Below are 13,359 nucleotides of genomic sequence, written 5' to 3'. Positions count from 1 at the left end.
CTAAATTAGTTAATTTAGCAGTTTCTTCTTCCTTAGAATTCTTAATAACCTGTTCCACATCTATAGCCTAAATCCTAGGAGGTTTAGGGCAGTTACTAGAGAAGTGCCTAGGCTTTCTACAATTATAGCAAGTTACTAGGGTTCCTGTTATAGTAGCGCTAGGAGTAGCTAGCGTAGCGGATAGGGGTTAATTATTTTAAGGGGTAGTGCCTTATTATTATAAGTAGGGCATATAAGGTTTAGCTATTAAAGGTCTATTATAGGGTTTCTAATTCGCGTCTAAATAGGACTAGGTTCTAGAGTATTAGAAGGGGGTTAGTCCTTTTCTAGATATTAGAGTAGTCTAAGTAAGAGTAGATAAAGTAGGGTATAGGCTATATTCTATATTAAAAGTAGTAAGATAATCTACTATAGACTTAAAATTATTATACTAATTTTATTAAAAAGCAAGGTTTAGTATCCTTAGGGAAGGTGTAATCTTTATCTAGAGGTAGTAATACTACTCTAATTAGGGTACTTCTCCTCTAATTATAAGACTCTAGAACTATAACTTAAAAGTAGGGAATATCTCTATATTAGTTATATATAGGTAGTTAAATATAGTCTAACTCTTAGCTATCTTATTTCTAGTAATAAAGTAAGTTTAAAGAAGGGTAATTATTTCCTTAGCTTTTTAGAATTAAAGACTTAGGGAATTAGATAGGTAACGTGGCTCTAAGTATTCTCTTGCTAGTCCTAAGCAGTGTCCCTAGACTAACGCTATCTAAGCTCTAGAAGAGGGGTAGTAATTAGCGTTAATCTCTAGCCTATCCTAAATAGATGCTTGCTATTATCTAAAAGTAGGATTAGCACTATTACTAAGTATAGAGATATTTAGCATCTTTTTAGATTATCTCTTAGCTTTTATAGTATATACTATAAGGTTTAATATAGAAGCTAAAGACTAGCTAGGTTAGGTAGTACCCTATATCTCCTTATAGAGGGAGGTGTTATATAACTAATTAGTAAGTTGCTTAACTTGTTCCTCTAACCTCTCCTTTTTAGATAGGGTTAACATGTATTTATCTTTAAGGGAGGTGTTGCTTTAAGATTTCCTAGGAGCACAAGGTACCTTAAGAGATAGATAGGAAGTAGGTCCTTTAAGGAGGGCCTTATTAATTAAGTCTTCCTTATCTAATTTCTTTCTATTAGTAAATAGGCTTTTAAACGTAGCTAAACTAGATACCCTTCCTTTGCCTTTATCTAATATTTTGTAGTTAATAAGAACAATAAATCTTTTCTTTAGGGGGTTTAGTAGTAGAAGGATATTAGCTTTGCCTCTAATTCCTCTAGGCTTTTAGTAGTCTCTAGGTCTCTACCTTATTGTAATCTAACACAATTATTCTAAAGGTAATCTAGCACTACCTATAGGTCTAGAAGTCTAAGCCTATAGGCTTTAGTTATTAGAAGTTCTAATAGCTATTCTAACTATAGAGTTACAGGGTTAGATAGCTACTAGAACTAAATTAGTAGCTTAAAATAATAACAAGTGCGATATTCTTAAATACTATCACTAGCTAGGATAATGTTCTTCTTATAATATAACAACTTAGGTAGGTAGGGCATCTAAAAGGTATCCTATATAACTTAAAGGCATATAGGAGTGCGCGTCTGTATAGAAAAGGATAAGATTCCTACACCTATAGGTCTTGTACGAAAGGACAAGAAGAACATGCCTATCCTAACTATAGGCGAGCTGTTCTCTATATACATTAGTAAGTCAGGCCTTTATTAGGCCTAACTTAGTATAGAACAATAGGTAGGCAATTCTACCTTATTGTTACATATATATAATATAGTATATATAATATAGTATATATAATAATATACATATATACCTAACTTTAAACTAATATACTACTAAAAAAACTTATAATATATATAGTATAAGTAAGTAACTTACCCTAGTATATTTATAATATAGAGTATAATCTTTAGTAATACTACTACACTATAATATAGGAGTGTTATCGCAATAGGCGCCTTTATAGAACTTACTAACCTATTATTATAGGATATTTTAGATTGTAATTTTATATACTAGGTATACTACCTAGTCTCTTAGTTATTATTACAGCGTACCTAGGTAGCAGTATGCTGCACGCCTATACCGCCTAGGTATCTACTAGTACTAGTTCCTATATAGTAACCCTACTAAATTATACCTACTATATACCCTCTATCTATACTAAATTTTCCCCCTAGGTGCTATATATCTATCTACTATATAACCTGTAATTAGGTATATTATATAAACTATAGTTAAATAGACGCTAAAGTTAATATATATAATACTAATAATATATAAACTAAAAAGTTATTTACCTTTATAGAATATATAGTATAGTAAACCCTATTTAGGTTTACTTCTTATACTTAAACTACTTTGTGGTCTACTTTAGATAAATATAGCTACTATAAACTAGTTTTGTACCGTAGTGTTAATATCCTTATATTTGTGGTGATTAATATGTTGTTGGGGTGGCGGTTACGCGAACACGGCGGTTACGCGCGCAGCCTCGGTAATCCTCTGCAGGACTGGCGCGGCTCACCAAATGCAACCGCATCATGAATGCCTCCTTCTCCCCATGCACAACACAATATACTACTAATACCACTTCTTATACCCCTCTGAACCTTCTGGGGCATTGCAATATGTCTTGCAGTAGAAACTGAACTAATGGCATTGCGTTAGCCCGAGGCTGAGAGAAGAAGAAGATGATGATGATGAAAAAGGAGGGCGAGGGAAGCAGGCAAACATCCTCGATTTGGAAAGGAAAGGAGAGCAGAGAGAGGAAGGAATGGTCATTTTGAAAAGAAAAGAGAATCCGAGACTAAGGAATGGGGCAAATAACATACCTCATCACCACCAATATGCCAATCTTTCGAAACACACGACGTGAGGTCCTATGTACAATCTCATGAGCCATTTTTCCTTCGGTTTTCCCACGGCCAAAACCTCAGCCCCCAGCGGCCCAACCGGCCGACCCAAAGCCAACCCTCGTGTCAGAAACGAAGCAAGAAGGACTACTCACATATTTACAATCCGTGCATGTGTCCCAATGTTTATCTCCCGTATTTCGTTGTCGATAATAATTACACGCGCACTCTGTAGCCTTATTATTGATGGTAAAGTGAGGGACATAGCGTATTGATGGGGATTGCGGAGTTCCAAGACCAATTTGGTGCCAAGTGCGGTCTTTGACGCAGACGGTGGCATTGTGTACATCGGCCTCTACTCTGGCAGCCGGAGGTGTCAGTCTTGGGATGAGGGGAGATGGGGAATGGGGGTGGGGAGCGGCAGGAGGAAGCTTACAAGGAAAGCATGGAGAGGACAGGAAGTACAAGTCCAAAGAGCATCATGCTGGAGATATAGATTTGTGAGTATTGGGCTTCGCTCGGTCTATGGTGTGTGTGCGTTGGCACTCTGGGAATATTCAGGTGTTTGAAACTGTGATCACCGTTGTGATGCTGGAGGCTGAGGGTGTAATGGTCTGATGGTCCGGCGTGACCTCGTGCTTCCTTTATACATCCACGACTGCTACACGACTCGACCCTTTCGTTTCATCTTGTCTGCAAGATAGCATGCCGCACTTGCCAAGCGTAGCTCCGCGATCCCTCTTCGTCTCCTACAATACAATTCCTGCTTACCATGACCATCACGTATCATTTCACACCATCATGCACCCATACAGGGGTTCCTAATTAGGCTCTGCTTCTGTGTCCTCAAAGAATGGTACAACTGCTGCGTGAGGCTATGGATCCGGTTAGGATATCAGATAGTAGCGCCGAAAACTAGGTTTTCCTATCTGCGTGAACTGCCTTGTTCCCTTTTGCGCCATCAGTCTTTGAGATGAGAGAGTAGCAGTATCCTCTTTCCTGGCGAGACAAGCCTCCCATTTCGATATGGTGGAGGACGATCTCAGCTACTAGATACCACATGATAGGTGGGCGCTATTAGATGGATAATTACTTCCTACTAGGTACTACTAACAGCTTCCCTCCGTATTGGCCTGGTACTAGTGCTCATGCACGCTTAGACAATTTCTACGCTTCAACCAACTGATTGCTCGTATTCTGCCGCTACTCCAAAAAAAAACGCAAAAATCTTTTCTTTTTCCTCGTTACAATCCCGTACCAGCAATCTCGTGGCAGAGAGATGGGAGGCTAGACGATGTTAAGCGGCTGACTATGGTAGTCAATTGCAGAATCTCCTAAATCAGATTTGAGGCTCTCTCCATTTCTTTTGGTAGCACTTCCATTGGTTCATAGGTAAATCAAGCAACTGAGATTTACGTAACTGAGTAGGGCTACCTTATTATTCGGGTATCGAGGGTATCATGTGCATCCTTGTCAGTCTTTGTTGTTCTTCAAGCTGGCCCGCTGTTTTGCACGTATACACCGATAGTACAACCGGACAGGGGTGACTATGATTGTATGCTTAAAGAATACTAAAGTCATGTCAATAGGCTTTGATAATCTCTTCCATACGGATCAGCTTGCGGCAGATAACAGACCGTCTGTACTTCCTAGGCGCTTGAATACACTCGCTGCCCGCTGTACCATACACAGTAACCATGCAGGGGACGTCGACTAGCGGGCCTCCTGCCTGGGTACAATAGTCTCCGTACTGAGGCCGATACATTGGTGTTTTGAGAATAAAAGTGATACCTCCTGTGGGATACACGATAGGCCCGGCAGCGACGATTCGGTATAACTTGATGATACGAGAAACAAGTACCTAGCAGTCTAGCAGAAGACGCGATGTAACGTACTGGCAATAGCAAAAGACGCAACGTGGGGCACATGGTATGTAACAACGGAAGTCCATGGTCCCAGGCACACTCTGACCAGAAACTGGCCATGCTTGCTTGGCCGAGAGGGACCGAGACACAAGTTAGCGCGCTGCGCTACCGTTGGGCATACTGTGTAGGTAGAAGTTAGTCCTATCCCGTGTAGCAGCCGTGTCTTACTGGTATAGCTAATGTTCATCAAGCTATCAACCATTGGAAAGTGCACTTGCGCCCTTTGCGAAGAGCCGCCCGCCTCTAATAAGGAACACAGCGATTCGTGCTCTCACTCTCTACCTATGTAGCCTTACTTTACCGTACCCAATCTTTTCCTAACCGTGAAGTGACCGTTTTAGCCTGAACTCACTGCTCACCCCAAGGCTAGCTAAGCATGGTGCGCTAAGTGACCTTGGTTCGTGGGTAGTTAGTTTGGAATAACAGCATGCTAGCGTCAAGTACCTGAAGTAGCTCAGTTCGCTAATACAAATTATACATGGGACCCCCGCCTCTAAACAACCATGGCCGATGGGTGGTCAAGATAGGACAAACAACAGTATTTGGCCGACGGGCCTATCCATCATAACTATTTGTATGTAGTGCCTATTTGCTCACCTTTACTGTGCCTTCTGGTAGCAGGAGCTATAGGAGGAGTTGAATCACGCCACTTTAGGGTATTTTCATTGAATCAGACACACCAATTATTGTACCTAAGTAACCTAACATGTGAGGGGGTTTGTGGTTTGAAAACTGATAGGTCTGAACGCCCTATGAGTGGAATTTCAGCCCATCATAGACGCCTTTGTACTATTGGAATACTAGCAAGACACTGTTGGCTTACATGTACTCCTATCGGAAATCCTTGTGCTTGGCATGCCCGCGTGGATAGATATTGTACCCAATGTTAGGCAACAGGTCAAGGTGGGCTGATCGCTATCCGTTCCACTTTTAATGGAGTACACTTGCCTACCATCTCATCGGTGGGCACCTGTAACGAGCCCTGCTGACTGTTCCCCACTCGCATCTAAAAACCTACATGTTAGCGTCGGCGCTGTTGGCCAAAGTTTGTTCCCATAGGTCTGCCTAGGGACAGCATCTCCATATTTCCCCATCCTCCTCACATGCCGCGTTACATTCTTGTGTAGAAGAGGGTACCGTATTGGAAGACCAAGTACGCAATAGATGATGAGTGAGGCCAATGGCGGGAAGGAACGCGCCATGAGACAACGTTCGTTGGTCCGAATCCCGATTCTTTTTCCTCTAAATAATTTAGAGGCAGCCTACTACGCACGTGTCTGTTGATAGATGAAATAATTGCCCCGGAGCCATGTCTCATGGAGAAGAGCGTGAAGCTTGAGCTGAACAAGAACGTAGAGCTTGATAGATTGCCCGGGGTAATCAGTGCTTGATTCTATGCGTTCACTGGTCAAGAGCGAGGACTTGGCATCGCGAACGAGACCCCGCACTCCTCCATGGGAGATGAAAGCAATGACTTGGACCCCAAACATGACCATTGTACTTTTTAGATCCAGTATGCAGGATGCATGATGACCTGTTGTATGGCAAGAATAAGGCTGCGGACTCCTTGTACATGCGGTGGGCGACTCTTGGGGATAACGAGCTTTGCGTTCACGAGGGGGGGGGATGTCCGGTGGACCTTGTTCCAGAAGGTTGGCATACTATCCAACCGTGGTAGGATTGGATCGATGCGATAGCTCATGGAGATCAGCATCGACCAACACACGTGGTGCGTTTACGTGTTGTCATCTGTGCGCCTTCGTGCCCTGTGCCTGGTATCCTACGCCCTGGCCAATGGCCTGATGCATGTAGGATTCCGGTGTCTGGAAACCCAAGACAAGTTACCCGAACGGTGGTAAGTTTGTGGGGGCAGGAACTGCCCGACTCTTAACGTATGAGTGGAACCTGCCGTCCGTGGGGGCGGGAACGATCAACAAGCCATCTCCTCCTCCTCTTCAGTGTGTTGCCGTGATGTCGTGATGCCGGCATAATAGGCATCCTGGTCGAAGCCTGTCGAGGTATTAGTTTGCGGTCCAAGGTGGAGCCAGAGATAGGGATAGTGATTGGCCCGCTCGGCATTGAGTCAGGAATCTGAGAGAAGGATAAGTGGAGTGGCGGGTCAAGTCAAGAAGAGATGATGATGTGTGAGGGAGGTCATGTATATATAATGCTGCCTGTTCCCGTCAAGTTGAACCCATCCGTCATCAAGCCCTCTTTCCCACTCAGCCCACTCGTCACAGCCATGATCAGATTTGTTACTTATGCCATTGTCTTTGCGGTTGCGGCGAACCCTGCGCCACTCGATGATGCCAAGATTCCCGCCCTTTCCGCGTATGGGATGGAGGAGATGGTTGTAAGTAGCGAATGTACGTCTTTCGCGCGGTGCTCGACAGCCCAGGCCACTTGCAGACGTGTCGAGTTCATGGGGCTGACCTGAACCCTAGATGGGACTCTCTCCAAGAAGGAGTGGACTGCAAAATTGGCGGCTCAGGGATGGCTCCTGAAGCGCCCAGAGATGGACCATGACTTCCTCAACTTTACCCCTCCAGCCGAACCCTTACCCAAGCGGGATGACTGCGAAGCCGTGGCCTACCAGCAGCTGGGCAAACCGGCGCGTTTCGTCGACTGGGACGTGCAAATGTCTCCTATCCTCTGCGGCGGTGGTCTTATGGACCTCTCCGTGGCTGAAGGCTATACCATCAGCAACACGTTGGGCTTCAGCGGTTCTTTCATGCCTTCAGGTCTGAAAGGTCAGCTTGGTGCTTTACTCGGGGTTGATTTCAGCCGCACCTGGACGACGACAAATGTGCGCACTGTGACTGGGCATGTGATCAACGGGCAGTGTGGGTGCATGATCTACATGCCGTTGGTTACACGATACTATGGCAGGGTGTTGAGGGGCTGCGTGGGAGTAATGACAGAGGTTGGAAGATACATGGTGACTCAGCATGCATCGGCGTCGTACGAGGGCTTCGAATGGGTCTCGGGCGCGATATCCGTATGCAACAGAACGCAGTCATATCCTCCTCTTCAAAGGTGCCATGGCGGTGGGTTCTTGGTCTAATTTCTCTATTCGCATATTCACAATGATTTGATTGATGTCGGGGGACATGGGCCAAGGGGGCAAATAACCCCGGCCACTTTTGCTCCACATGTGGTTGCAAGGAGGGGTTCCTGAGTAGGGTAACCTGATCCACCACCGAGCGCCCACCCCCACCGAGCGCCCACCAACACTCAAATCCACCACTCACTAAATAAGGATATTGCGCCACCCACAATAGCTATTATTACGAGATTTTTTAGAGTCACGATTATTAGATCTATTAGAGTAGATTAAATATTTTAGATTATATAAGTAGCTGTGGAAATTTGGATCACTGAGGTCAGGAATGATTTGGGAGATGGATCATTGGATTGTATCTACTACGATCGTACTTATATATATAGAGCTTCAGCTACCCTTACCAGAAGGTGAATGATTGGTAAACCTTCCTTACTAGAGCTCCTGCTTTTTGTTGGGCACTTGGCAGTGAGCTGGCAGTCGATCAGATAGTGGGTCATACAGGGGTATTGATCAGGATTGATCGGATCAAGATGCTCCGTGATCCGGTTGATAACCCTCCTGCAACAGTAGCTTTTTAGGGGGTCTAATTAGGTGCCTACGCTATAATATTGCCTCTACTACTATATCCTCTTGTACTAGCTCCTAATTAACTACCTTAGCTAGTATAATAGTAGCAGGCTTAAGGATTTACCTCTTACCTATTTAGGATATTTTAATATTATTTTAGAGTTACTTTTCTAGTTACTTAGTAGTTTTCTACTTATTATATATAGTAGCTTTCTAGGTAGCTTTCTCCTTCTACTTGTAACAACTTAGGTAGGTAGGGCATCCGAAAGGTATCCTATACGACTTAAAGGCATATGGGAGTGCGCGTCTATACGGAAAAGGATAAGATTCCTACACCTATAGGTATTGTACAAAAGGATAAGAAGAACATACCTATCCTAACTATAGGCGAGCTGTTCTCTATATATATAAGTAAGTTAGGCCTTTATTAGGCCTAACTTGGCATAGAATAATAGGCAGGCAATTCTACCTTATTATTACACTACCCCCTCCTATAGAGAAAGGATAGTCCCTATCCTTAGGATTAGGTTCAGATCCCTTATTAAAGAAGAGCTTTTTGCAAAATAAATCCACCTTTACCTCTACCTTTACCTTTACTTCTTCTTCCTAGGGCATAGACCCCTATCCCTAGCCTGCCTATAACTAGCCCTCTACCTACTAACTTTCTTATTCCTATATCCCTAATTTTTTAAACTTTTTAACCTATATCTATCCTATCTAAAATCTAGTAAGTAATAGATCTATATAATTAAAATAGTTGCTAATCTAGATTAGATCTAAATACTATACCTGTCCTAGTGCTACTAGGAGTCTTGCTAGCCGCCTACTATACTCTGTGCATGTAAGCCATTAGGGCTCTAGCTTAGGGCAAGTTTGTTAACTTTAACTTCGCTTTATAGAACTCTAAGAAATGCTAGTACTATATTTTATAGAATAAGTATTATAATCTAGTTTATATCTAAGTCTGCTAGGTTTCTTTTCTAACTATAATAGATTCCTAGTTATATTAGGCCTAAGTACTCTCTTCTTTAAGGTGCTTTAAATAAGTACTATAGTTAGATCGCAAACCCCCCTAAGGAGTCTACAGGAGCCTAGGTATTAAAGCGCTATTAGAAGGATATTAACTAATTTAAGGCTACTATTTAAAGGACTACCTAAAACCTAGCTAAAACTATTACTATTACTAAATCTTAGACTAAAGCTATAAAAGCTGCTAAGATCCTTATAGCTATATATTATGCTGCTACATCTAATTTACGTTAGCTTTAGAATAGTATTTATAAGATAGTCTTAGTAGTTAGGGGCTTAATAAGGGCTATTAATAAACTTAAAGAGGAAATAGCACTAAATTAAGAGGCAACCTTTGCAGTGTAGGCTAAGATAAAGGCATTTAACAAGAAGGCGTCTAAATTAGTTCTAGCTCCCACACCTGCTACACTAGTTGTCTAGAAGCTAGCTAAGAAAGATAGTCTAGGCGCTATCTTAGCTAATATAGAGTCTAAACTAGGGTCTAATAGAGAGATAGATATAGAATAAGGAGGTTTCCTAGGGGTAGTATCCTAGGAACCTTAAAGGTTCTAAATAGGATATAATAATAAATAGCGACAAGAATAATAGTAATAGATAGTAGTTAATAGATAATACGTAGCTAAATAGGATATAAATTAGTTCTAATATTAGGTATAATCGTTGTAAAGTAATATTAGATCCTCTTTACCTTTTTCCTAGGCTTAAATCTATTTTAGTAAGCTACGTAGGGGACCTAGCTAATTTAGATACTATTAGTAGAATACCTGTAATTTATAGGGAGCACCTATAAAGTTAGAGGTAGGATACTAAACAGGATTAGGATTATATCTAACCTACTTAACCTTATATTTTAGCTTAGATTAATATAATTTGCTAGCTAGGATTTCTTCTACCTCCTATTCCTCTACACCTTATATAGGGGTACTAGGGGGTTTTAGAGCCTCTTATCTAGGTAATAGGTCTTAGGGATCTTTACATAGTATATTAGGAGAGAAAACGTTATAGATCTTAGAACTAGGTGGCAATTAGAGGTAATACGCGTTTCCTACTTATTCTAATACCTTAAAGGGACCTTCCTATTATTTAGATAGTTTTTAGCTAGGTTATAAAATAGCAAGATTAGTAGTAGATAGATAAATATAGTTACTAACCTTCTAGTCTACTAGATAATAATAGTAATTAGTAGCAGAGCGTATTTAGTCTTAAGCTCTTTCTATATTTTCTTTAGCAATCTTTTAGGCGTTGTGCATCTAAGTAGCAAGGGATAAGGCGTCCTTATAGTTTAGTTTCTCTAGGATAGTAGATAGGGTCTTTTCTAGCTTCTAATACTAACTTTGCTTTAGTAAGGAACTAAAGAGGAGCTAATAAGGAGCTATGCTAATAGATAAATATAGAAGAGTACTTTAGGCACAGTCTATTATAGGTAGTAGGTTACTCTAGTTATCTTAGTAATAGGATACAAAAGGCCTTAGTCTCTAATTAATATACTTGTTTATAATCTTAGTTTGTCTATTAGTTTATTTGTAGTAGGTAGTAGAGAGCTTAACTTTAGTGCCTATAATCTAATAGAATTTAGACTAGAAACTAGATACAAACTAAGGGCCTTAATTAGAAATAATAGTATCTAGAGTGTGTCTAAATTAGTACACCTACTATATAAATAAGGTAGCTATACCTTAGGCGTCTATAGTTTTATAGCAAGGGATAGTAATAGCTTGCTTTAATAGGCGATTAATAATAACTATAATCTAATTATAACCACGTTAATCCTAGGGAAAATCCTTAAAATTAATGCACAAGTGTTGCATTAGTAGACTAGGGATAGGAAGGGGATAGAGCATGCTAGGGAGTTAGTGCTACCTTAGGTGCCCTCTCCTATATAGGATACAGTTCTAAACGTAGCGTTTATAGGTAGTCTCTATACCTTTCTAGTAGTAATGTTAGGCTAGAATCTAATAGGTTTTAGTAGCTAATAGGTAGGTAGTAGACACTTAATTATAAGCCTTACAAATTAGTCTAGTATATAGGACTAATCTAGCAGGCACGCAAAGTTAATCCTAGTAGAGAAGGAGTCTATTTTCTATCTAATAGTGCTTAGGCAACTCTAATCTTTCTATTAGGAATAAGGACCTATTTTCTTAGAGAAGAGTTTTAATTAGTTCTAGGGATCCAAGAGTTATAGGGTTCTAAACTGCTGTAATTAAAGTAAGGATTAGTAAGGAACGCTTAGCTAGATAGTCTTGCGCTAAGTTAGAGTTAATTTAGGGGTGTAACCTATCTAGGGCAATTATTACTTGTAAGCAATTATCCCTCTAAGTAGTCTTAAGGTTAATTATATCCTGTTCCCTTCTACTTAGGATATTAGCTTAGGCGTTATAAGATCTAGGAGTATACTTAATTTAGAAGTTAAAGGGAGTTATAACCTCTAGCTATCTAGCTTGCCTAGCACTAAGGACTTTAGTAGATATAAAGTACTCTAGTGCTTAGTAGTCCGTGTATACCCTAATAAGGTGCTAAGTACTTGTTAGGTTGGCACGCTATTTCTTAAAGGCGTAGATTATTGCAAATAATTCTTTGTTATAGATTTCCTAATTAAGTTTAGAACTAGTAAGGGTCTAACTAAAGAAGGATATAGGGTACTATTTCCTATTAGGATGCTCCTGTAAGAGTATAGCTGCAATAACTCTATTAGAGGCGTCTGTCTCTAGTTTTAGAGGGTACTTAGGATAGAAGTAAGCTAAGCTTAGGATTGCTAGCAGGGCATTCCTAAGCTAGTTAAAGGCTTATTAGCATTCTAAAGTCTATATAAATAGGGTAGTAGGGCTCTAAAGAGTGGTTAAGGGCTTAGCTATCCTAGAGAAGTTTTCCACAAATTGCTGGTAGAATCTAGTAAATCCTAGGAAGGACTTTACTCTAGTTATTATCTAGGGAGCAGACTAGTTTTAGAGTACTTTAACTTTGTTAGGGTCTACCTCTAAGCCTTTGTTAGTTAGGATATATCTAAGGTAACAGGTGTAGGTTGTATAGAATTTGCTTTTCTTAATATTAGCCTGTAATCTAGTAGAACAAAGACGCTTAAGGACTTTTTAAACATAGTCCTTATAAGTAGCAAGGTTCTTAGAGTAGATAAGGATATTATCTAGATAGGTAATGCAGAAGTTATCTAAATAATCTATTAGTATATTATTTATATAGCGCTAATAGGTTACAGGTCTATTATATAGCCTAAATAGTAGGACTTTGCATTTGTAGGCACTATACCTAGTGTAGAAAGTAGTGTACTCCTCTAATTTAGGGTCTATTTAGATCTTATTAAAGGCGGCATGAATATCTAGCTTAGTAAAGATTTTTGCTTTAGCTAGCTATAATAATAGATTATCTATATAGGGTATTAGATACGCGTCTTTTTACGTTAAGCTATTAAGCTTATAGTAATCTATACAGATCCTAAGGCCTCTATTTAGCTTCTTAATATACAGGATAGGAGAGGCGAATAGGCTCTAACTAGTCTTAATAAAACCTTTCTATAGGTGCTCTTGTATATATTCCTTAGTAGCCTAGAGTTCCTTAGCATTTTAATAATAGAGGGGACTCTAGTAGTTTAGAAGGGGTTCCTCTAGGACTATCTTATAGTTATAAGGCTAGTAGATAGAAAGTTTATTAGCCTTAGCCTTGTTAAAGACGTCCTAATAGGAGTTATAGTTAGATAGGAGCTTCTAATCTAATAAGCAGGTGTTAAGAGTATCCTATTTAGATAGGGTTTAGATCCTACGCTTAATCTTATACAGGCTAGTAGTAAAGAATTTATTAGAAGATTTTTTTATATTAAAATAGAAAGTATTAGCAGAAATAGTA

General features: G+C 40.2%; 4 protein-coding genes across 4 annotated transcripts; 1 reads left to right on the top strand and 3 right to left on the bottom strand.

Moving 5' to 3' along the window:
- Positions 1-2,999: 2,999 nt before the first annotated feature.
- Positions 3,000-3,402, bottom strand: IAQ61_008292 (uncharacterized protein; the record flags this gene model as incomplete). Its single annotated transcript, XM_003837024.2, has 2 exons — positions 3,000-3,279; positions 3,356-3,402. 2 exons carry the CDS (start codon positions 3,400-3,402, stop codon positions 3,000-3,002), a joined length of 327 nt encoding a protein of 108 aa, XP_003837072.2.
- A 1,099-nt stretch (positions 3,403-4,501) lies between these two features.
- On the bottom strand, positions 4,502-4,944 carry IAQ61_008291 (uncharacterized protein; the record flags this gene model as incomplete). The annotated part of the gene is made up of 2 exons (XM_003837025.2): positions 4,815-4,944; positions 4,502-4,756 (listed from the first exon to the last, which is right to left on the bottom strand). The coding sequence occupies exons 1-2, from the start codon at positions 4,902-4,904 to the stop codon at positions 4,502-4,504; spliced, it is 345 nt and encodes a 114-aa protein (XP_003837073.1). The 5' UTR covers positions 4,905-4,944.
- A 1,165-nt stretch (positions 4,945-6,109) lies between these two features.
- IAQ61_008290 (uncharacterized protein) lies at positions 6,110-6,340 on the bottom strand (the record flags this gene model as incomplete). Its single annotated transcript, XM_003837026.2, has 1 exon — positions 6,110-6,340. One exon carries the CDS (start codon positions 6,338-6,340, stop codon positions 6,110-6,112), a length of 231 nt encoding a protein of 76 aa, XP_003837074.2.
- A 638-nt stretch (positions 6,341-6,978) lies between these two features.
- Positions 6,979-7,908, top strand: IAQ61_008289 (uncharacterized protein; the record flags this gene model as incomplete). The annotated part of the gene is made up of 2 exons (XM_003837027.2): positions 6,979-7,210; positions 7,289-7,908. The coding sequence occupies 2 exons, from the start codon at positions 6,979-6,981 to the stop codon at positions 7,906-7,908; spliced, it is 852 nt and encodes a 283-aa protein (XP_003837075.2).
- Between the last annotated feature and the right edge of the window lie 5,451 nt (positions 7,909-13,359).

Source organism: Plenodomus lingam (genome assembly GCF_022343315.1).
Source record: "Plenodomus lingam strain CAN1 chromosome Unknown contig_3, whole genome shotgun sequence".
NCBI lineage: Eukaryota > Fungi > Ascomycota > Dothideomycetes > Pleosporales > Leptosphaeriaceae > Plenodomus > Plenodomus lingam.
This window is presented reverse-complemented; position numbering and strand designations above follow the sequence as displayed.